The following is a 23,287-nucleotide window of genomic DNA, read 5'->3' on the forward strand; positions in this document are numbered from 1 at the left end:
TGGGTGCCCTCTGTCCTGGCGAGGGACAGGCACAGCCAGGCCCTGGTTTGCCCTGTGCTGAGGAGGGCAAGGAGCTGCCTTTTCATCCCTCTCCTGGCACTGGAGCTGACACAGCCCCTCCTGGCGTGGGGAGGCTCTGGGGCTGCAGGAAAGGACTCACTGAGCATCTGCAGCTGCTTCAAAGCTGGTGCAGAAGAAAAGGAACACGGCCCAGCCCCTGGTACAGAGCACACAGCCCCAGGTTGTTCTGATGCAGAGGGCGAGGGAGTATTTAAAACAAATGTTTAATGTGACACAAAGACAAAGCAGCAGGGGAGAGAGGTTTGCCCTCCACTTTGTCAAACACAGGCAGGAGAGCTGAGCCACTCCAAGCGTGTTGCCAGTCCCCAGGGCCACTCCCCAAGTTAAAAGACCTGACTTGCTGAAAGCATAAAAGGATCTGTCAATTCCAGCAATATTCCTCACTTTACTTAATCATCCCAGAAAACGGTGAGTTTGTTGTCTCTTTGTCTCCATTTAGCTTGAGCAATTCCAACTTTCCTCATTGTCTCTCTGCAGATTATGAAAAGCTTTTGTTGATTATATCATCAAATTAAGCCGAGCCCAGCAGTGTGATTTTCCTCTCAGAATATCACAGTAACAGCTGTGCCTCAGGTGCCTCTGCCCTTCCTTCCTGTTTAAAATGCTCTCCCTGCCTCCCTGGCACATCTCTCCTTGCTAGCAGGAAAGTGTATAAAATCACATAATCATTAATATTGAAGAATCATTAGGGCTGATAAAAGCAGCCCGGGCTGTGATGGTGTTGTTTTCCCTGCTCAGTGCTTTGGGCAAACATTCCAGGCCCACATCAGCCCGGCTGATTTTTAGAGCCCACCAGTTGATGCAGTGCCTGTTTGACTCCATGCACGCATTGCTCCTGGAGATGACTCCAGTTAGATGATCATTTCCCAGGCCTGCAGGAATAAATGGATTTCTGGAGGCTGTGTCTGCCTTCCTCCTCTCGCACAGCCCCTGCTTTGGATGCAGACAGCATCCAAAAGGCAGCAATCCGTAGTGGAGCAGTGAAGTCCTGCTTGGGTTTTTATTAAAGCAATGATGTGCTGCCTGGCTGAAAAGTGTCAAAACTGCAATCTTGTAGCATCAACAAAATAAGGCAGGATCCTTCCCTAGGGGAGAGGAGCCCGAGAGGAGGAAGGAGCCCGGAATGGGTGGATCTGAGCACTTCCCTGGGCTGCAGGGATGCTGCACCTCAGAATCAGACACAGTCCCTGTGTCCCTTGGTGAGAACAGAAACATTGCTGAGCCACTTTGGCCAAGGCAGGCCTGGGAACAAGGCCAAGGCTTGCACTTGTGCCTGGGGGCTTCGGGTGTGGACCCTGAGCCGTTCCTTGGGGGAGTTCTTCCAGAATTCAGTGTTCTGCCTTTGGGAATTGGGCCTCTCCAGCTGTGGGTGCAGGGCTGAGCAGCCCTGGTGGAAGATGCCACCCAGACAGCCCCAGCACTGGCACTGGGAGCTGCTGCCTGTCCCAGCCCCCCAGGCTGACTCAGAGCTGTGGCTTCATCTCTGTCGTGTTTTTGCCACACAGGAGGCCTTCGAGGAGCAACTGTGATAGATGCCTTAGATACCCTCTACATCATGGAGCTCGAGGAGGAATTCCAGGAAGCCAAGCAGTGGGTGGAGAAGAGCTTTGACTTGAACGTGGTGAGTCAGCTGCTGGGAATGCCTGCCTGTGCCACCCAAAGTGCCAGGCCTGATCCCAATCTTCCCCAGGAGTCCTTTGGGGAGGGAAGCCATGAGCTCTGTGGGGGAAGAAACCACTCAGCTGATTTTCTTTCTAAGGCCAAAGGGAGCAGTGCAGTGATTCACCCCAATTTTCTGCTGGCTCCAGCAGGGGCCACCAGATCAGCCTCACCGTGTCTGGCTGACAACAAGGTTCAGAGTTTAATGGTTCTTGTGTTCTGCTCTGGGTTATGGGAACAGACACTCGCTATCAGACACTCCAAGGAAATGTTGCTCATCAAAGAACAAGTTCTGTTTCATCTCAGGTAAATGTCTGCCTGCAATGAGATGAGATTTCCTTATTAAATTAGATTAAGGTTGTAAACCCAGTTCCCCTTGCCTGGGCCCTTTGTTGGTGTCACTGCTGGGCCTTGTGTGACACCTCAGCAGCACAGGGGGAGCCCAGGGGGAGCCAGGGTTTGGAAGGAAGGGCATCACCTCTGCAAACAGCCAGGGGTGCTTCTCCCTGGGCTCCTGGAGCTGTCCTGGACACGTGGGGCTGTGCTGGGCTCTGGGTGCAGCTCGGCAGTGCTGGCAGCTGAAGGCTGCTGTCCCTCCTCTGTCCCTGGCCATGCTCTGGAGCCAGCTCATCCCCAGCTGATGGCATCTCATCAATGGCACACACAGAGAATGTTAAAACCAAAGTGCAGCTTCAACTTGCATTTGTTTAATGCCAGTCTAGTTGTTGTGAGGAATGGTTCTCCCAGGGGAACAATGCCTGCAGCTGCCTTTATAGAGAAGCATCATTTGGGAGGGCACCACTGGCATTCATGGATTCATAAAAGGCAGCCCACATCTGATAAATCTGGTGAATGGTCTCGGTCTGTTACTGAATCGATAAACAAGGGACAAAATCAACTGGGAGATAATTTATCTGGATTTCATAAAAGCTTTTAATCTTGGCCTGCAGAATAGATTGATCTGTAAAGACAAGAGTGAATGCTGTGGATTGATCCTGGAGTCAGGGAGCACAGCAAGGGGGGCAGGGGGAAGTTATTTCAGTATTACCTCTGTACAAGGAGCTCTCACATTCCCAAAAGGCAGCACAGGGGCTGCAGGACCCACAAGCTCTGCTTGAAACTGAGTGCTGTGATCTGTCTGAAGTTGTGTCAGGGGAAGTTTAGGCTGGATTTTGGGCAAAGGCTCTTCCCCAGAGGGTGCTGGCACTGCCCAGGCTCCCCAGGGAATGGGCACAGCCCCGAGGCTGCCAGAGCTCCAGGAGCTCTTGGACACCACTCCAGGGATGCCCAGGGTGGGATTGTTGGGGGGTCTGGGCAGGGCCAGGGCTGGGGCTGGATGGGTCCCTTCCAGCTCAGGAGGTTCTGTGATTGTGTGATCTGCCCTGCCTCAGCCAGGTGCTGTCACGGGTGATAAATGGGGCAGTTTGGGTGTTTCTCTTCCCTCCAGGCTCCCCCTGTGCCTGCAGAGTGCTGGGAGATGGGCACAGAGCTGAGGGCTGTCCTTGTGTCTTTGCAGAACGGAGAAGCTTCCCTGTTCGAGGTGAACATCCGCTACATCGGGGGGCTCCTGGCCACCTACTACCTGACTGGAGAGGAGGTGGGTCCCCCCAGCCCCGGAGGGTCCCCCCAGCCCTCGAGGGTCCCCCCCGCCCCGGGAACCAGCTGAGAGGGCTCTCCAGCAGCCCTACCCCGAGCATCAGATAACCCCCCCTTAACAACAGGCTAAACCCATCCTTTTTGTGAATATGGAAATGCCACTAATGTTCCTTTAATTAAGCCTCGAATAATTACCTTGCACACACCGTGCATGGCTCATTTGCCAGAGATCTTTCCTCCTGTGGGCAATTCTAGCAAGACACGTTTGCAGTTGGACACATTGCTCCCCGGGGAAATGCCTTTTGCAGAGGATCTTTGTCTTTGTACTTGTTCCTCTCCCTTCCAAGAGGGGTGAGATTTCATCGGACATCATCCCAGATCCTGCCTCGGGCTAAGGAGGGCAGCTGAGAGGGGCAGGTGCTCCCCACTCAGCTGAACATCCCTGTGGAGCAGGAATTCCTGAGATGAAGTGCCCTGGGATGCAGAGCCCGGGGTCACAGCCCCTGAGGTGGCTGCTGGTCCCCCTGGAGCCCTGGGTGAAGCAGGAAATCCCATTTCCACTGCCCTCCCTCCTCCCCAGCCTGCCACAGCCTGGGGCACAATGCCATCGTCTGTTTGATGGTGTGCCTGGGCTGGAATTCTGCAGCTGGCTGGAGGGAGATGAGATTATTCCTCTGCCCTGGGAGTCTTTGGTGAGCTGAAACTCTGGTTCCGAGGGAGTTCTGTGAGGACTGGCCCTAAATGAGAGCTCAGCTCTGGTGCTGCCCCACCACAGAGGGTGGGATGGCTCCTGCACAGTGACACCATTGATCCAGGAGCAGCCCTCTTACTTCAGCTGCATTTTAAATGTGTTCCAGGAATGACTTCCCTCTGGGATTTCCCTCCAGGGAAAACTCTCAAAGACTCAGTGCCCCGACTCAGAGTCTGTCTCAGTGACAGCTTCAGCAGGTTTCAGATCAACAGAGCAAAAAAGAAACCACATTAAACCATAAAACTCCAGCAGTGACCTCTTGAAGTCCCATCAGCAGCTGGGGCAGTGCCTGTCACTTGCCAGTGTCACTGAAAGGCAAAACCCAGTCCCTGTCTCTTGCTTTCCCTTCTGAACCAACCCCCTGTTTCCTTGTGAGAGTATCAAAGGTCTGCGAGCCCACAGGAGAGCTCAGGTTTCTTCAGTGCTGTATTTTTAGAGCAATGAATTCCTGCTTTCTGAGAGCCACCACCACAGGGCTAGAGGTAAAAGGCTTGTGCTTTATCTCCTAAGTCACTTAGAGGCTTCTCTTGATCAGGACTAATCTCTGCAGCGAAGATTAGTGCTGGTATCAGTCTGTCCCAAAATAATTGTGTGTGCTTGCTTTGTGCTGCAAGCCACCATAAGCTGCAATTTGAGTGGAAAGCCCAAAACTGAGGCATTACCCGTGGAAAAGGAGCAGCTTAGCCATGAAACCAGGAATCCTTCTTGGCCGAGAGCTGCAAGGAGGAGATGGTTCCTTGGAAATCGTGGCTTTTACAACAGGGGATGACATGAGCTGGGCAAGCCCACGTTGTAAATCTAACAGTGCTTCAGCCCAGCAGGATTTCTTCTGATCTCGACTCAGTCGCTGCAGCTCCTTGTGTTCTCTGCCGTGCTGGGAATGGGAGGAATTTGGAGAGCACTCTGTGATCAGCTCAGATCACAGGGTGCTGTTGTGAGCTGCTCTGGTCCAGGCTGAGGCTTTGGCAGGGGTCTGGGTGCTGGGTTAGTGCAGATTTGAGAGGAAATTTAGAGATGCCAAAGTTCAGTGAGACTTTGGGTTCAGACTTTTTGTGCAGGGGAGCCAGGGCACAGCACGCCTGGAACAGGGGGTTCTGCAGCACCTCCAGTGTTTTATAACTGTGTTTGGAAAAGGGGATGTGGGAGAAGCCTCCGTGACTCATTCCATCAAATATTTATCCTCCTTTTTAACAGGTGTTCAAGAGCAAAGCTCTGGAACTTGGAGAGAAACTTCTGCCAGCCTTCAACACCCCCACTGGAATCCCACGTGGAGTCATCAACCTGGGCAGGCAAGGCACACGTCCTGAGCAGCATTTCCTTTAGTTCTGGGAGCTGGGGAAGGAGCAGCAGCAGCTCCTCAGAGCTGTCCCCTCTAGAGCAGACTCCTCCAGGTCATTTGCTTTGCCAGCTCAGACCTTGGCACAGATTGCAGGTGACTCAGGCCAAGCCCAGCTGTGTTTTATTAATTTGGGGCTGTCCACAGTTTCTTCCTCTGCCTCCTGACAGGGCTCCCTGCTGCAAGAGCATTTTCCTCACTCTCATTTTCTTTGAAAGGTGATTTTGTAGTCTGCTCGTAGCTCGGATTTTTGCAGCATGCCCGGCTAGATGCATGTGAATTCATCCAGGAAAAATGGATTAAAAAAAATTGGAAAAACTGGGCAAGGGAGTGGATGGCACTGGCTGACAGTTTTGGTGCTGGAAAAGGGAGAGAAGACAGCACACAGTCCTCAGGCAGGCTCTGTTGTTCCTTAGAGCCCAGAATTCAGGTTGGTGATGTTCTCATGGCCAGGGGAGGCAGCTGAGTTCAGTAAATCCCTGCAAAAGGTCTGGCAGCAAACAGAGCAGAGCTGGGGCTGCCCTCCTGCTTCTGGCTCTCCTGGCAGACAATTCCCTGCCAGCCAGGCAGGGATTTGGATTTGCTGGTTCTGATGCATCCAAACAAATCCAGGGGCGAGAACTGCAGGAAATGTGGGTTAACAAAGCCTTTCATCCTCACCTCTTGCAAAACCCTCAAAGTCATTATCCAGCCCTTAGCCCAAATCTCCTCCTTGGCTCTGCAAGCAAAAGACTTCCAAATATTTGGCTCAGGCTGCTGCGTTGCTCAAATATCACTGTCACCCCTCAGTTGTCTGATGTGCTCCTGATCCCGGGGAAAATTGGAGCCACCAGCAGCTCTGTAATTGTCCTTTTTTACAGCACAGACATCCTGCTTCCTCTGTGGCTGATAAAGGCTCTGCATAGGCTAACCTTTCACAGAAATGCCAAACCCTCCCCTGCCCTTTGTGAAGACAATTGAAGCAGCCTCTGTCTGCCCAGACATTCCCAAAATGTTTTGCTGGTGACCTTGAGTGAGAGCAGAGCAAATCGACAGAACACCCAGCCCATAGCCAGAGCCCCCAGTGCTGCCTGGAGCTGCTGTGGGGGCTGGAGTGCCAGCTGATTGAGGAGCAGGGATGGAGGGAGCTGCATCCACAGCCTGAGCTGCTGCAGGAGCACAGGGAACAGCCAAAGGCTGCAAACCCACAGGGGAGGGGAATTACTCAGAGTGCAAGCGCAAGCAGAGGAGGGCGAGGTGAGGCTGTGAGACCACACCGACCCAAACATCAGGGCCAGAACAAAGCCCAGGAGAGTTTTGCAACGAGGAATTCTCTCTCCAATTCTACTTTTGCAAGGATGTGCTATTCCAGAGAGCTCACCGTCCCAAAAGGAGGAGGGTCCTGCAGTGTGTGTGGGCCTCTGCTGGCGGCAGCTTGGGGGTGGGTTAAGAAGGACGTTCCGAAATTTGAAACCAAAAAACCCCCGTGGCATTGAGTCAATTCTGCACATTCATTTTCGAGGGCCCAAGCACAGCCAGCCCCCCCAGCTCTCCCACAACCAGCTGCCTTTATCTCTTTCTGTCACCTTTTCCTCTGGGGTCCCCTCTCTGCTGATGAGCTTCCCGTGGCTGCCTGCTTTCCCCTGGCTCTGTGTCCCATCTCCCACAGCCTGCTTTCCATCCTGCTGCTCCAAGTGCCACGCTGGCCCTGGAGTGCTCTGTGTGCTCCAGCTGCTCTGTGCTCTGCTCTGTGAGCTCTCCTTGTGCTGCAGCCCTGGCCCTGCTTTCCTGCACGTCTCCCTAAACCCTCTGTACCTCCACATTTTCCCTCAGCATCCTCTCCTGGCCTCTCTTCTGGCCTGGCACTGGTTTTGCTGCTCTGGATCCCCATGAGGGAAGGCAATGATTTGACATTTCAGACCCACTTATCTGGGAGATAAAGGAGGTTCTGGGCATGTTCTTTTTCCCGTGGAGGCCAAGGTCCTTTAAGCAGTAGCTTCCGCTGAGCTGCCACAGAGCAGAGAGCTGGAAGGCCCGGTTTGTAAGGCTGACAAAGGTTTTCCTGCAGGGGGTCACTGCAGGCTGCTCTCTCAGCTAGGGACACGGGGCAGACGGGCTCTGCTTCCTCCTTCCCTCCCAGCAGCTTGGCTGTGTTGTTTGACCCCAGGCTCGGGCTCCAGCAGCACCTCCCGTGCTGTGGTTTTGGGGAGGGCAGGGTTGTGATCATCTCTGTGACCCCACAGAGCTGCTGTGACAACAAACACGGCCCCGCTTGGCAGCTGCAGCCCTGCTGAGCTGAGCTGAGCTGAGCTGAGCTGAGCTGAGCCGAGCTGAGCTGGGCTGGGCTGAGCTGAGCCGAGCTGAGCCGAGCCGAGCTGTGCCAGGCTGAGCTGAGCTGTGCCAGGCTGAGCCGAGCTGAGCTGATCCGAGCTGGGCTGGGCTGAGCTGGGCTGGGCTGAGCTGAGCCGAGCTGAGCTGTGCCAGGCGGAGCTGAGCTGTGCCAGGCTGAGCTGAGCTGTGCCAGGCTGAGCCGAGCCGGGCTGAGCCGAGCCGAGCTGTTTGTGAGGCTGTGTTTGTTGCAGCCCCCCTCCAGTGCAGTAAATGAAGGGCAGGGATGGAGCCTTGGCAGGTGGGAGAGCTCCGGGGGCTGCTCAGCTGCCCCAGCAGCTCCAGGCTCAGCAGATCCGTGCAGTGGGATGTGAATGCCACTCTCACCTGGCCAGGGCTGGCTGCCAGAGCCCCCCGGGGCTCCTGGGGTGCCCTGGAGCTGCACTCGATGTCCCCAGAGCAGGGGTGACCATTGGAGCCTGTGACCATTGCCCATCCAAGGCTCTCCTCGGAGGCAAACAGCCAGCTCGGGATCTGCCACGCTTTCCTCTCCATCACAGCGAGGGACACTTCTTTTTTTTCTTTTCCTGCTCGGAAGGATCATTAGTTTTAACCTCCTGTAAACAACAATCCCTTCTGCTCTCCCAGCCAAGCTTCCCGGCGCCATCTAGTGTCACCCCCACCCTTCGCTGTCCCTGGAGCTGTCCCCTCCCCGAGATTCCCTGCAAGGAGATGGAAAACTGAAGCCAGGACACCTCTGAGGTGGCTCTGGGGCAGCACCCGCAGAGGCTGCTTTGGTTAAATCCACCCCTACATCCTCCAGGACGTTGTCCTGTCTGGAGGGCTTCAGAGAGACCCAGAGCTGTGGGGTACCACAAGGAAATTTTATCCCACAGTGTCTGCCTAGGGCAGGGTGGCAGTGCTCCTCCAAAGCTGTTTTCCAGCTGAGCTGTTCAGGAGGGATTCCTCTCCCACAAAGAAATGCAGCTTGTGCAGTCTGTGTGTTAGCCCAGTCCTAAAGAACCTCTGGAAAATCACAGCTCAGTGCCACTGGAACTGCTGCTGAAAATCTGTGTGTGTGTGTCATAAATGTGTGTGTGTGTCATAAATGTGTGTATCCTAAATCTGTGTGTGTCCTAAATGTGTGTGTGTGTCCTAAATGTGTGTTTGTGTGTACCCTAAATCTGTGTCCTAAATGTGTGTGTGTGTGTATCCTGAATCTGTGTCCTAAATGTGTGTGTATCCTAAATCTGTGTGTATCCTGAATCTGTGTCTAAATGTGTGTGTGTATCCTAAATCTGTGTCCTAAATGTGTGTTTGTGTGTCCTAAATGTGTGTTTGTGTGTCCTAAATGTGTGTGTGTATCCTAAATCTGTGTGTGTCCTAAATGTGTGTTTGTGTGTATCCTAAATCTGTGTCCTAAATGTGTGTGTGTATCCTAAATGTATGTGTATCCTAAATCTGTGTCCTAAATGTGTGTGTGTATCCTAAATGTGTGTGTATCCTAAATGTGTGTGTGTATCCTAAATGTGTGTGTATCCTAAATCTGTGTCCTAAATGTGTGTGTGTATCCTAAATGTGTGTGTATCCTAAATGTGTGTGTGTATCCTAAATGTGTGTGTGTGTGTATCCTGAATCTGTGTCCTAAATGTGTGTGTATCCTGAATCTGTGTGTGTATCCTGAATCTGTGTCTAAATGTGTGTGTGTGTGTATCCTGAATCTGTGTGTGTATCCTGAATCTGTGTCCTAAATGTGTGTGTATCCTAAATCTGTGTGTGTATCCTGAATCTGTGTCCTAAATGTGTGTGTGTATCCTAAATCTGTGTGTGTATCCTGAATCTGTGTCTAAATGTGTGTGTGTATCCTAGATCTGTATGTGTATCCTACATGTGTGTGTGTGTGCCCTTTCCATGCCCCTGCTGACACCTGGGGTGCAGCACAGGCACCTGGCAAGGGCAGGGCTGCCCTGGGGCAGGGTCAGCCCAGGCTCTGGCTGTGTTTCCTGGCAGTGAGGGCTCCCTTTTCTCTCCTTGCAGTGGCATGAGCTGGAGCTGGGGCTGGGCATCCGCTGGAAGCAGCATCCTGGCAGAATTTGGGACCCTGCACCTGGAGTTCCTGCACCTCTCCGAGCTCTCTGGCAACCCAGTGTTTGCAGAAAAGGCAAGTAACCCCCAGCCTGGGCTTTGCTGGCTTGGCCTCTTCATCCTCCTGGGGTGCTTTTCCCAGTGTGGGTGAAGCTGTGTGAATTTTACCCAGAGAAGGGCACAGCCAAGGTGCAGCCATCGCTCAGGAGCCTGCTTTGAGGGACACAGATTGTTCCCGGCAGAACCCAAACTGCCCCCCAAACTTCCCCCAAGGGAAATGGGCCTGCTCCAGACTGCCACAGTGGGGTAAAACCAGACAGGATTGCCAATAAAAAGACTCAGAAATTCTGCTTTTCCAGGATGTGTCCAGTGCAGGTCTGTCAGCTGTGAAACAAGGAGGGAATTTCAAGGAGAGACAGGAAGAAAAAGAGGAGGAAGAAGCTGGGAGAGCAAAGTGGAGCTAGGATGGAGTGGATGGAAAGCAGTGAGGGTGGGATGAGCAATGAGTGTCACAGAGGAGGGAAAAGCAGAGGGTGAAGGGCAACAGGAAACCCAGGAAACTCTGTGGGAAGGTCAAGAGAGGCTGGTGATGTGAAATAAAGAGACAAGGCTGAGGTTCCTGAGGACAGGGATAATGACAAAGTGCTCCTGAGGAGAGGCCAGGAAAAGGAGCAGTGCTGTGGAGAGAAAATGTGTGAAGAAATGAAGGGAGGGGAGAGATGAGGAAACACTGGGGATGCACTGCTGAAAACCAGAATTGAATCCTCACTCTGGGTTCAAACCGTGGCATTTTGAGCCAGGGTCAAACCTCTGTCCCCATCCTAAGAGATTTTCCTCTTCTCCTCCTAAGCCCATGGAGGGAAAAGGGCAGAACCTTTCTGATGGGCTCTCCTGGGCTGGTGTATGCACAGAAAATGGATCACAGCCACCCTGACAGCCTCAGAGGGGGAAAATGTGGGATGGTGTGGGCTCTAACAGCCCAGCCTGTGGGAAACTACTGCAGGGGAGCAGATCAACTCATGAACTCCCAGGCTGGGACTTGGGTGATTTTAGCAGGAATTAAAGCCCATCCGTGTCTTTTACTCAAACCTGTCATTAACATGCCAAGCTCCTAAACTCCAGTAAATATCATGGAGCTTGACAACTTCCTTGGAAGCGCTGGCTTAAGGCTGTAGCCCGCTTTTGGCGTGCAAATTGTCTGATTTTGTAAAAGGTTTAGGGCAAATTAGCTGCTCTGTAGGTTATAATAGAATATTTATGCTGCATTGAATTTAACTGGGTCCCTTAAGGGAAAGGCCTATTGGATTTAATGGGGGTGAAACCAAGGGAGACTTTAGAGAGTTAAGTGCTGGCTGTTCTGGGGTATTAAAGGAACTGTCTGTTGTTGAAATTAAAGGCCCCAGTTCATCACATTAAGTGACCACATGGTGAATTTAAGTGCCGTGTGAGTCACTCATCCCTGCCACTCCTTTCCCTTTGGATCATGGAAAAAATCACCCCTGGCATCGCTCACATCTCCCATTTCCACCCAGATCCCCAATCATAGAAGCAGATTTGGGTTTGGAAGGGACCTCAAAGCCCATCAGGTGCCACCCTGGCACTGGGCAGGGACACCTCCCACTGTCCCAGGTGGCTCCAAGCCCTGTCCAGCCTGGCCTGGGACACTTCCAGGGATGGGGCAGCACATCCACCCTGTGCCAGGGCCTCTCCACCCTCACAGGGAGGAATTTCTTCCCAATATCCCATCTAACCCTGGCCTCCTTTACCTTGAGGCCATTCCCCTTGTCCTGTCGCTCCACGCCCTTGGGAAAAGTCTCACTCCAATTCCCTGTAGCCCCTTCAGGTACTGGAAGGACAAGATCTCTCAGGATTGCTTCTGGACCATGGCAGTGAGCTGGACTGGGGCTTTGCAGGGTTTCCAGAACCATTTCTGAAATCCCACTGAGATAAAGACTGGGCTGAGCCCTAGAGCATCTCCCTCCCCGAGCTGTGTCCAGGCTGCTGGGCTGGAGCAGGCAGGGGCCAGGGCAGGGGCTGGGGAGGGAGGGAGGGGCAGCCCTGGCAGCAGAGCATAACCCCAGCCTTGTCTGTGCTCTCTCACAGGTGATGAACATCCGCAGGGTGCTCAGCAGAGTGGAGAAGCCGCAGGGCCTGTACCCCAACTTCCTGAGCCCGGTGACGGGGAGCTGGGTGCAGCGTAGGTATCCCTGCCGCCCTCCTGCCTGCAGCATGCCAGCCTTCCCTCCTTCCCCAGGCAGCAGCAGCACCTGGCAGAGCAGCCAGGCAGGCAGGCCGTGCTACAGAGACAAGCCAGGCTTTGCAGGGTGTTTGCAGGAGTTGTGCCCTTGTTCCCCAGCCGTGTGTCCAGCTGAGTGTCCCAGCTCCAGAGAGAGAAGCGGGGCCTTCCCTGCACAGGGGCTCATCCCACAGGTGCTGGAACCAGCCCAGCCTGTGGGGTCCTGCAGTCAGCACAGGGAGCTGCACGGGAAGCACAGTGAGGTTCCCCTCCAGAGTGCTGCAGCAAGTGAGGAACCACCTGGAGAGGCACAGGGCTTGGAGGAGCCCTGGATCCCCCTTGGATCCAGGGATGAATCCTCCTGTGCATTCCTGTTTCTGTTACCATGGCAGCTCTGCAGAGAGCCATTTGGGAAGGAAGGATGAGAGAATAAGGTTTTCTTCTCTCCTGTTGGGAGCCCAGCACTGGAGCAATAATCAGGGAAGGTCTTGGAGAGAGCAGAGGAATTCTGGAGGCACCCAGGGGAAGGTGACACACAGGGAAGAGACTGTGCTCCTCCTCGGAAGTTTGCCCTGTGGTAGGAGCAGGAGGTGCCACTTCTGCAGCTGTGTCCTGATCTCTGACCTTCACTCTCTGCTCTGTTACTGATCTGCTTGTTTTGGCTGCTGGATTTGATGTTGTCAAAGAAAAGTCTCTTTCAGAGACTGGTTTGAACCTGTCGGTGGGTGACATTTATTATCTAGGCAGGTTACTCTGACTCCTGGCATTATCTGGTGTCCCCATGCTTTGTTGCACTTTTTGCTGGGCTGGATCACTCCAGACCTCTCCCACTGCTGCTTTTGTGGCTCTGGTGGCAACAGGCAGGGACAGAGCTCTGGCTGTGAGCAATCCCTGACCTTCAGCTGGCAGGGCTGGTCCCAGCAAAGTGTCTGGGATGGTCACAGTTGTGCCATTAAACCAGAGCTGCCCTTTGGTGCTGGGAGGAAGCCCTCATCTCTTCTGCCACGAATTTAATTCTGTTTTCTGTCTGCAGATTTCTCTGCATTGCCCTGAACTTGCTGATGTAGAGAGGGGCCTGGTGGTGCTTTCCAGAGCACACGAAAAGCAGCCTCTGGTTGCTGTGTGGGACAGGCAGGTGCCTGCCAAAGGCCTGGAGATTTCCTGACTCCAGACAGACTTTCACAGGCTGTCTGTGGCCGTTGCCCAGGATGTGACCTTGGGATCTGACTCCATATTCCAGGGAGGAAGAAGAGTGATCAGCTCCTTCTGCATCCCCAGTGCTGCTGGGGAGAAGCAGATGAGGACCAGAGCAGGGAGGCATCTGCAGCCTGCTCCCTGGAGAGGCCAGGCTCTCATTTTCTCTCTTGTCATTAAAGCTCTTTGCAGGAAGCTGTTTTCCTTGAAATTGCTGTGATTTTCTTAAAAGGTGTATCTTTGACCTGGCTGAAAGAGCAGCTCTCGTCAGTGGAGAGGCTGTGTGCAGCGCTGGGAGGGCAGCTGTTACCTGTGGGAAGTGGCAGCCCAGCCCCTGCTGAAGGCAGGCATTTATTGATGCAGGGTGGCTGAGAGGCAAATGCTGCCAGGGCTGCTGCCATATGGAAAGCAATTATGTACCAGGGCTGCAGCTTTGGTGAGTTTATGAATGGCACACTCAGGATCACAGAGCTGCTCTTCAAAGGCAGGCTGTGTTTGCAAATCCTCTGCCCTCTCTCCTCGCACGGAAGCCGGGTGTTTAATCTCATTGTTTTGCTGTGGATTATCCCCTGGATCACTGGGCATGGTGTGTCAGGGATGTTTGCTCTTCAGGTCAGGGAAATGATGCATGGCTGTTGGTTTGTGCTGCTGGGAGGATTCAGCATTTGGAATAAGCCTTTATCTGTGTACAAGGAGAGGGGAAACAAAAATCTGAGCAGCTCTGAACACCTGCTGCATGTGCTTAGCTGGGAAATGAGGCTGGGGCAGAGCCAGGGGTGGACGCTGTTAATTAACAGGGATGCCTCAGTCCAGGGAGGGCAATTTGTCTTGCTCTCCTGAAAGTGGGAGTGCTGGACTGCTTTAAAGAGAGAGAACGCTGCTGTTCCCCCTGTGCTAGAGTTTGAAGCTGTAAATCCATGCAGCAGCTCCCCCCAGGCACAAACCTGCAGCTGTCAGGCCCATTTCACACTGCAATTCCTCAGCACCTCCTGTGAGGTCAGAGCAGGGGGTGCTCTGAGCAGACAGCCTCAGAAATTTCATTTCTGCAGAGGAAAACATGCAGTGCACATCCCTGTACCTGACTTTATCATCTTAATGTGCCAGCAACCCCCAGCCTTCCCCAGGGCTCAGAGTCCCTCCGTGAGCCAGGAATACAAATGGCAAAAGCCAGGAGTGTGTCCACAGCCCCTTGCTGGCAGCTCTGTGGGATCCAAACACCTCTCCTTCCTTTCCTGAGGCAGGGAGACAGCTCCCAGGGGCTCCATGGAGATGGAAATCTATCAATACCCACCACTGCTTTTGGTTTATGAGGGTGGATTTATGATGATGGCTCCATAAACAGGAAGCATCTTCACGTTGCAGTATAAATAACTTGTAAAATAAGGCCTCTGAATGCTTCTGGTAAGGGATACTAATGCTCTGGAAAATGACAGAACATTTTTCTCCTGATTGCACTTTCCACCTTTCTTCCTCTCTGAAAAGCAGTGCTGCAAGCTCTCCCCAGGAAGCTGGGAAGAGGAAGGAGAGAACAAGGGCATTAAACAGGACGTGATTGTTTCCCCTTTGTAAGGCAGCTGCTCACTGTGTATCATGAACCTGAAGTTCTTTCCTGGCTTTCCCACCACAGACCACGTCTCCATCGGGGGGCTCGGGGACAGCTTTTATGAATATCTCATCAAGTCCTGGCTGATGTCAGACAAGAAGGACTCTGAAGCTAAAAAGATGTACGACGACGCCTTGGAGGTGAGGAGCCAGGTGCTGCTCTGCGGTTTTTGGGGGGGCACATGGTTCATAAGCAGGTTTCAGACCTCCAGAATCAGTCCTTGGGTTTCCTTGGTACTCACTCCTGTCACTAACTAACACCGAGTAAGTTTTACTCGCTGTCCACTCTCTTGAGATCCTGATTTTCATCCCTTTAGGCAATAGAAAAGCATTTGGTGAAAAAATCTGCAGGAGGCTTGACCTACATCGCCGAGTGGAGGGGTGGCATCCTGGATCACAAGATGGGCCACTTGGCCTGCTTCTCTGGGGGCATGATTGCCCTGGGGGCCGAGCACAGCGCGGGGGAGAGGAGGCAGAGGCACATGGAGCTGGCAGCAGAGATCACCAGCACCTGCCACGAGTCCTACGCACGCTCAGGTGACTGGGGGCCCTGGGCTCAGCCACAGCCCCGGGAGGGTGGGGATTGCCTGGCAGGGGGGGATCTGTGCCTCAGCAGCATCTGCAGCCCTGCTGTGGCTTTCCCTGGGCTTTCCTGGCATGCGTGGAAGGGACAGAAATGAGCTTTGTGCAGCAGAGGCAGCTGGGAGCTCCTGGGGCAGAGCTGGGGATGGAGCCGGGGCTGAATCCTGGCCCTGCCTCCCAGCCAGTCCCACCAGGGCTCCAGGCTGTCCTTGCACATCCCTCTGCAGGCAGGAGGGGAGGGTTGGCAGGGGTTAACTGCAGAGTGGCCCTCTGTGGAGCAGAGCAGCTGGGGAGCCCAGCAGGGCACTGCTGGTGGGAGCCAGGAAAATGGAGTTACTGAGCCTCTCCAACTGTCTGGGTCCTCGTTCCACAAGCTCAGGACAATTTCTTTCACCCCCCAGAGCTGTGGAGAGCAGCGAGTGGAGATGAGTGAGGGACTGGCTTGGTTCTCTGCCTGCAGGAGCTGCTTTGGACACCCCTCCTTTCTTTGTAGGCATCTCTGCAGCTCCTGTGAGGCTGCAGGCAGCCAGGGCAGCTCTCCAGGACCTTGTCAGGCACAGGTCTGTCCACAACTGCATCCAAGGATTGTCCCACACCTTCCCCACACCAGCCAGCCCAGTTTGGTGCCCAGCATGTTTGCCCAACAAACTCCAAGCTAACCTGAAATGATGCTTGCAAATAACTCTTTTTTCCCCCTGCAGCACTTACAGAACTAAACCAAGGCATCTGAACTAACAAGGCTGTGGCTGTGAGTGCCTGGAGCCAACTTTCACATCAGCACACAGAGGACAGCAGCAGGCTGCCCACGCTGCTGCGGGGAGAGGCTGTGCACAGCCCCCAGCTCCAGCCAGCACTGCCAGGGCCCCACGCGCACAGCAGGGCCCAGGGAAGGTGTGCAGGGTAATTAGAGGGAGATAATGACTCCCTGGAGCACAGCACTGGGGCAGACACACCCAGAGGAACCTTCTGGCATGAGCACAGAAATATGGAGTGGTTTGGGCTGGAAGGCACCTTAAATTCCATCCCATCCCACCCCCTGCCATGGGCAGGGACACCTTCCACTGTCCCAGGCTGCTCCAAGCCCCGTCCAGCCTGGCCTTGGGCACTGCCAAGGATCCAGGGGCAGCCACAGCTGCTCTGGGCACCCTCATGAACAAATTTTTTCCAGCAGGGAGCGGGTTGGTGTTGAAAGCAGGGATCTGAGTGCTGAATAGTGCTTGCAAGAGACTGGGATTCCTAACCACAGACCAACAGACTCCTGATGTTCTGTTTATAAAACCAGTGCAGTTGGTTTTGCCATCATCCTGATCCCTTCTCTCCAAAGGCGCTGCTGAAGAAAAGGCTCAACAAAGCCTTAGCTAATCACTGGCATCCTGAGCAGCCTGAAAGCACCTGGATGGTGTCCCTGCTGGTGCTGCCCTGCCAGTGAGAGCAGTGTGTGTGGTTCTCCCCAGATACCAAGCTGGGCCCCGAGGCGTTTCGCTTCGACGCGGGGAGCGAGGCCACGGCCACGCGGCTCAGCGAGCGCTACTACATCCTGCGGCCCGAGGTGGTGGAGAGCTACATGTACCTCTGGAGGCTCACCCACGACCCCAAGTACAGGCACTGGGGCTGGGAGGTGGTCCAGGTAAGGCTGCAGAGGGCACAGAGCTCTGTGGGTCGCTGCATTCCTGTGAAAATCTTCGCTTCGGTCGGCGGAAGGAGCAGGAATTACTGAAATTGTGTTAAACGCTGAGATACGTCAGAAATGCCCAAGGCTGGGCTGTGTGGGGCTCTGGGAACCTTGGTCTAGTGGAAGGTGACCCTGTCCATGGCAGGGGGGTGGAACTGGGTGATTTTAAAGGTTCATTTCAACCCAGATTGTTCTCAAACCCATGAGCAGTGGGGCAGGAATACACAAAGTGCCTCAGCTCACAGTGGTATCTCCACTGTGGATGTTTGCTTCTCCCTCGTGGGCTGCACTGCCATCAGTCAATCAGCCAGCTCGGGTGGCTGGTGTTTCCCTCGCTGTTCCATTAGAGCCAGGCTGGTTCCCAGAGTGTGGAGTAACCCGAGTGAGGGACAGGAAACCTGGGGTTGGATTTGTAAACTGCCTTGGAATGCAGCTGCTGGTGCTGCAGGGGTTACCCCACACTGCTGGGGGTGGCTGAGGGCTCTGTTCCTCCCCCAGGCCCTGGAGAAGCACTGCAGGGTGGAAGCTGGCTTCTCTGGCATCCGAGACGTGTACAGCACCACGCCCGGCCACGACAACATGCAGCAGAGCTTCTTCCTCGCAGAGACTCTGAAGTAAGCCTGGGCTCACAGGGCCCTTCCAGAGCAGCACAGCTCCTGCAGCAGCTGCTTCATGAGCCTCAGATGACAATGGGGAAGTCTTCTCTTCCAGGGGGAGGTGTCCCTGCCCAGGGCAGGGGGCTGGAACCAGAGGAGCTTTCAGGATCTTTCCAAGTCCACCCATTCTGTGGGGGAAACTGGGCGAGGCTGCCAATCTTTGGGAGTTTCCTGCGGCAGAACCTCTGCTGCCCTTGGCTCCCTGGAGGCTCCTGCTCAGGGGCTGGGTTTGAAGGGCTCTGCTGCGATCCAGAGCTGGGTTAGGTGGGAAGGGTGGGGATTTTCCAGGGAGGTGGGAATGTTGTCACATCCTGCTGCCTGTGCCTGCCTGGAGTCCCTGCTGAGCTCCTCTGACCCTGTGTCCCTGTCCTGTGCTGCAGGTACCTCTATCTTCTGTTCTGTGAAGATGACGTGCTGTCCCTGGAGGACTGGGTGTTCAACACCGAGGCTCATCCCCTGCCCATCAACCACACGGACTTTAAAGCAGCAGGGCAGCCCTGAGGCCCCCGCCCAGCTCCTGCTCCCCCAGCCTGGGCAGACTCTGCTTTTCCTTTCCATTGAAGGAATTCCTGTTGTTCCTGAAATGGTATTTTGGGGCACTAGTCCAATTCCGGACAGTATTTTCTTGGGAAGATGAACCATGACTAAGCACCTTCTTTTCCTCTGTGAGGAGCTCTATTAGGCTGATGATGAGATGTTTATTCTGGGCCATACTGTACACAGTTCATAGACATTCCTTTATACAGAGAATTTATATGAAATCCACTGATTTTGCTTTATAGTGGCCAAAGGACTGGAAGTTTGCCATAAAATAGACTTTACACACACACAAACCCACACATCCTCCTTTCCTTTCTCTGGTTCCTTTCTGCCTTTTATCTGCTCTTGGATTTATCACCTTTCCAGTGAACAGTTCTCAGTGCTCTGGGCTTTCTGGTGCTGGGCTTTGGGGGCTCTTCAGGAGAACACGGAAGGGGAGTTGTCCTTGGTGTGGGAGAGCAGCTGGAATTCTTGGGGATGGCTGAGGAACCAGCTGAGAGCTCAGGAGTGAAGGGAGGACAGGGAAAGGTGATGTTTTAGTGGGAAAATAAGAGGATGAGACCCTCCACAGGAGCAGCCTCAGGTAGGAATTTGCAGATTTCAGGGGGGCACCTGAACCACCCCGATCCCTGCTGGAGGGGTAACTCAGCAGGACAGGAGCGATCCAGGAGGCTCCTGGAGTGGATTGGTGATGAATTCCTCCTCCAAGGGACACAGGAGCCAACAGAGGGGCTCTGCTGAGCCCAGAACGAGATCCAAGGCTGCAGTGGCCATGGATGGTGAGTTCAGGATCCTGAGGGCAGGAGGGAGGGGGCAAAGCTCCACCCTGGGCTGCAGCAGAGCACGCCTGGACCTCTCCAGAGGGACAGGTGGCACAGCCCTGGGGCCCAGGTGGCCCTGCCTGAGCAGGGACTGGGACAGGGGCCCCCCAGAGGTCCCCTCCAGCCTCAGCCATTCTGTGACTGTGGTGTCACAACTGTAACTAAACCAAAACTTGGCTGCAAAATCCTTGCTCCTGATGTATTTTTATATACTTTTTTCTGTGCTCTTAAAACACATTTATCACCCATCACATCTCATTTAACTTTCCTTTTTTTTTTTTTTTGTGTTTTTCTACTTTTATTTGGAGCTAAATGTTACGAGTCACTTGTAATAATTTTACTGCTGTAATAGTCAGATCTGTGAAAAAGAATAAAAGTCTTGTAAAATAAAAAGCCTGTTGGGGTTGATCCTGTAAAAGACCAGTCACTCCATGCTCAGAATGAGACAATACTGGTGGATTTAAAGAGTTTCATGCAGTAGAAGTTGATTTCTAGGGGAGTCTAGGCAGTGTTTGACAGCAATTCCCAGCTCTCTTAAACTGCTGGATCTGGGATCAGCATTCCCTCTGATCACTGCAAAGCTCTGTGGCCCTGGGGGATGGAACATTTTTGTTCATTCTTGTGACATCCTCGTGACAATTGGTTCATTCAGCAACTTGGGAGAAAATAAAGTTGATTTGAGCAAGTTGTGAAGACAGAAAATGTTGTTTCTAAATTCCTGCCTTTGTAATTCCCCGAGAGAAATAAGATTGTCAGATGGGGACTTAGCATTATCCCAGGGATAAAGCTGCTGCCTGCTAAGCCTGGCCTAGAGGAATGGGTATTGGTAAATAAACATCTTGGGAGTGAGCTGTGTTATCCGGGAGATTTGGGGGTCGGGAAGCTCTTGGAGCTCAAAGGATTTTGATAATGGATTAAGGGAATTTCTTAAATAAGAATGACCTGCTCTTGGAGTGACATGGAACACTTTGCCTGGCAGAATTTAAACCCCCAAAACAAGCAGTGTGGTGCTGGTTTCCTTCAGGAACAGATCCATGGTTGGTTTCCATTTCACTCGAGTGAGTGGGAGCAGCCCACTCCTCCCAGAGGAAGCTTCCTGCGGCTCGGTGGCCACACCACAAGCCAGGAGGTGTTTGAGCTGCCCTGAGGAGGCAGAGCTCACCCGTAACTCTGCTCCCAGGAGCCCCACGCCAGGCACAGCAGAAGCTTTTGGTTGCAAGCTCAAACATTTCCAGTGGTGCCAAGGCAACTCTGCAGATTCCTCTGCCTGGGCTCCCAGAGATGCCCTGAAATCCCCAGGGATTAATCACAGGCATCGAGCTCAGCCTGGCCGTGTTTAGCAGGAGTTAGGATTTACTCCCAGGATCAGCTTTGTTCCAAGCACTGGCCTTGATCCACACCAGGGATTTTTCTCTCCCACAGCAATGCAGGTGACAGGAATGTTTGTCCTGCTGCTGCCTTGAAATGCTTCTGCTCCTCCCTTCCCCGAGCCTTGGCTGATGCTCCTGCACCCTGGGAGCCCTGCCTGGGGGAGCAGGGGCTGGATCCCACCCCAGATTCCTCCTGCCAGGTGGGGTTTTCCTGCCCAGAGGGAAGCCCTTGGTTTCCAGACTTGGAGCAGGTGAGAAAATGGAGTTACACTGAACCAGAGGCTTGGCTGTCAATGCCCCATGGAAAGGATCTGGGGAGATGTGTGTCCTTCAGCGGCTTTTCTGCCTTCCAGTCTCAGGTATGTGGGAATTCTGTTGTTTTTTGGTCTTTTTTTCCTGCCTGGAGTCATCAGGCAACACCACCAGCCTGGGTTATTGCCCATTTCCCCTGGAACATTCCACTCCTAGTTCAGAAGCTGTCATTGCCATCTTAATTTTCACCATCAGAGCTTGTGGCCCTCCTTTATATCAGAAGGAATTTCCTGTAAATTAAGTTCTGATAACAGAAAGTTTCATCAATGGTGCAGGTGAAAACTCTTCCCTATCACCTGCACAACCACGGGCTGCACAGAGATAAGACAAAACCACCCAGAAAACGAATGCACCTCTTTGTGACCCACACTTCATTTTTACAGCATTATTAAATCCCCTGGGAAGGCTTTCAGCAGAATTGGTTATTGGATCCAAAAGCCTGGCAGGCAGGGTGTTTTTCCAGGTGGGTTTTGATGTGATGCACAAGCCCTGGCTCCCAGGGCCAGCAGGGTCCCAGCAGCTCCTCCTGAGCACGTCCGGGGCTTTGGCTCTGCCTTCGTTCCCTGCAGGGATTGTGCTGGAGTCAGGAACTCTCCCCATAAAACTCCTGCTTTGTGAAGGGTTTGGGTTAGGGTTGCATCCTCCTGAGAAGGAAAGGCCAAGGAGGAGTTGGGAATGCAAGACACAGGAACTGGCTCCTGCTCTGCAGCTGAAGGGTTTGCTTTGAAATGCCTCAAACTCCATTTCCTTTGCTGGCCGTGCTTTTTCTGGGATGAACTCTGATTTCCACAGCTGTGGAGCTTTACCACCTCTGGTTTTCTTGTTGCTTCAAACCAGACCAGGATTCTTGTTCCTCCAAGTTTTTCACCCCTGCTGCTGCCAACCCCTCACCATTTTCCTTATTTTCAGCCCAACTTTCTCCCTTCTGACCAAGGGGAAATCTGGGATACTTTTTCCTGCTGGGTGGAAATCTTCCCTGTTATTATTTTTAGGATTCCCTTTGATCCAGGTGTGCCTGGGTGGGCCCCACAGCAGATGTGTGGATATTTAACATTCTTCCTGAGTGCTGTAATCCCAGGACCCAGCAGTGGAGAGCCAGGCTGGGTTTGTTCTCTTTCAAGGAGCAGCAGCCACCCTGAATTATTTCACCTTTTGTCTTTCATTCTCTTTCCCATCAAATAATTCCCCCATTTCTCATCTTTATGAGGTGGCTGATGACACTGGAAATGGTTCAGGTGTAAAATGAGCCCTTGTGCCTCTCATCATCCAAACAGAATCACCCCAGCTCTGCCACCACCCTGCCAGGTCCCCTCCTGCTCATTTCCCAGACAAAGCAGGACCTTTATCCTGTCCCAAACCCATCCCATCCCGTTACGCTCTGTGCTGGGTTATTCCAGGGAAGCAGCAGCTCTGCCCCCCTCGCTGCCCAGCCCAACGAGCCTGGCAGGTTTTACAGCACATCTGCTCCAGGTGCTGAGCTCATCCCTGCTGAACTCCCAGACCTGTCCCTGCTCCCAGAGTCATTTCCATGCTCTGCTAACCCCAAAGCCATGAACGGGTTCTTCGTGGAGCAGAGTTCCAGGGAAGGTTTCTGCTGCGCTGCGGAAGGAACTTTCTTCTTCCTCCCTCAGTGCAACAACCCTGGCGTGAATCACAAATATCCCCCTGGGTTCCACTGCTGGGCTCCCCTGCCTGGTCCCATCCTCATCTTCCCTCCTCCTCCCTTAATGGCTTGGTCATGCTCTCGCTCATCTCCGTCTCGAGAGTTCTTTAAACCTAAAACAAAAACGATTAGGCAGGCTTAGGATCCAGCAGAGCTTCAAAGGATTAAACGCTGACGCTTCCTGCTACCCTGGGAGAGATCAAACGCTCGGTGCTGGCCCTGCAGCAGAAATCTTCCCCGGCAATGGGGGGACCGGAGCAGCGACTGGAAGCACGGAGGAGCAGGAGGATGAGGAGTGGGGAGGGCTAAAAATGAATAAATTTGTGTGTCTTGGCCCAGCCACCGCTGAGAGACAATGTGACAGCAGTGGGCGGCCGTGGAGGGACACTGAACACATGGGAGGCTGAAAAAAGCTTGGGGTGGAAATGACCCAAAATGTGGCATGGTGGTAAAAATGACCCAAAACGTGGCGATGATGCTGGAGAAAGGAGGCTGAGCACCAGCACCCCAGGGCTGCCAAATCACTCCCATCCCCTAATTCCCATCCCGAGGGCTCAAGCCTCAGGGGAATCACTGCAAGTGAACCCACCGACAGCGGTTTTGTTAAAAAATGCCCATTTTGGTCGGCTACAGCCGGGTAGAAGTGCAGGATACGGCTGGTTTGGGAAGTGCAGGACACCTTCACGGGACTGTTCTTTCTGGGAAAAGCTGAATTGAGGACAAAATGCCACTGTGGGAATGTGGGGATGGACACGCACCCCTCTCCCAAGGATAATAAAGGCAAAGTCCTTGGAGACCAGAGGAGGAGCGGGTTCATCCCTCCA

General features: G+C 53.4%; 1 protein-coding gene and 1 long non-coding RNA gene across 4 annotated transcripts in view; one reads left to right on the forward strand and one right to left on the reverse strand.

The window, feature by feature from the left end:
- LOC137462488 (uncharacterized) overlaps nt 1–16,643 on the reverse strand; it is a 338,602-nt gene extending 321,959 nt beyond the window's left edge. For both annotated transcript variants that reach the window (XR_010993703.1, XR_010993702.1), the window contains exon 1: nt 16,575–16,643. This is a non-coding gene — a long non-coding RNA (uncharacterized lncRNA). The remainder of the gene's footprint in view (nt 1–16,574) is intronic.
- Nucleotides 1–19,820, forward strand: part of MAN1C1 (mannosidase alpha class 1C member 1) — a 56,225-nt gene extending 36,405 nt beyond the window's left edge. Inside the window, exons 4-13 of one of the 2 annotated variants that reach the window (XM_068172902.1) lie at nt 1,587–1,702; nt 3,257–3,337; nt 5,282–5,376; nt 9,768–9,891; nt 11,919–12,012; nt 14,873–14,988; nt 15,165–15,384; nt 16,884–17,056; nt 17,600–17,715; nt 18,138–19,820. In XM_068172902.1, coding sequence (XP_068029003.1) covers nt 1,587–1,702; nt 3,257–3,337; nt 5,282–5,376; nt 9,768–9,891; nt 11,919–12,012; nt 14,873–14,988; nt 15,165–15,384; nt 16,884–17,056; nt 17,600–17,715; nt 18,138–18,258 — 1,256 coding nt within the window. In that variant the 3' untranslated portion in view covers nt 18,259–19,820. Of the gene's footprint in view, nt 1–1,586; nt 1,703–3,256; nt 3,338–5,281; nt 5,377–9,767; nt 9,892–11,918; nt 12,013–14,872; nt 14,989–15,164; nt 15,385–15,922; nt 16,208–16,883; nt 17,057–17,599; nt 17,716–18,137 lie in introns of those variants that run through there. The other variant, XM_068172903.1, reaches the window with a different exon arrangement.
- The last annotated feature ends 3,467 nt before the right edge of the window (nt 19,821–23,287 follow it).

The sequence above is a fragment of the Anomalospiza imberbis genome, chromosome 25, assembly GCF_031753505.1.
Source record: "Anomalospiza imberbis isolate Cuckoo-Finch-1a 21T00152 chromosome 25, ASM3175350v1, whole genome shotgun sequence".
Taxonomy (NCBI): domain Eukaryota; kingdom Metazoa; phylum Chordata; class Aves; order Passeriformes; family Viduidae; genus Anomalospiza; species Anomalospiza imberbis.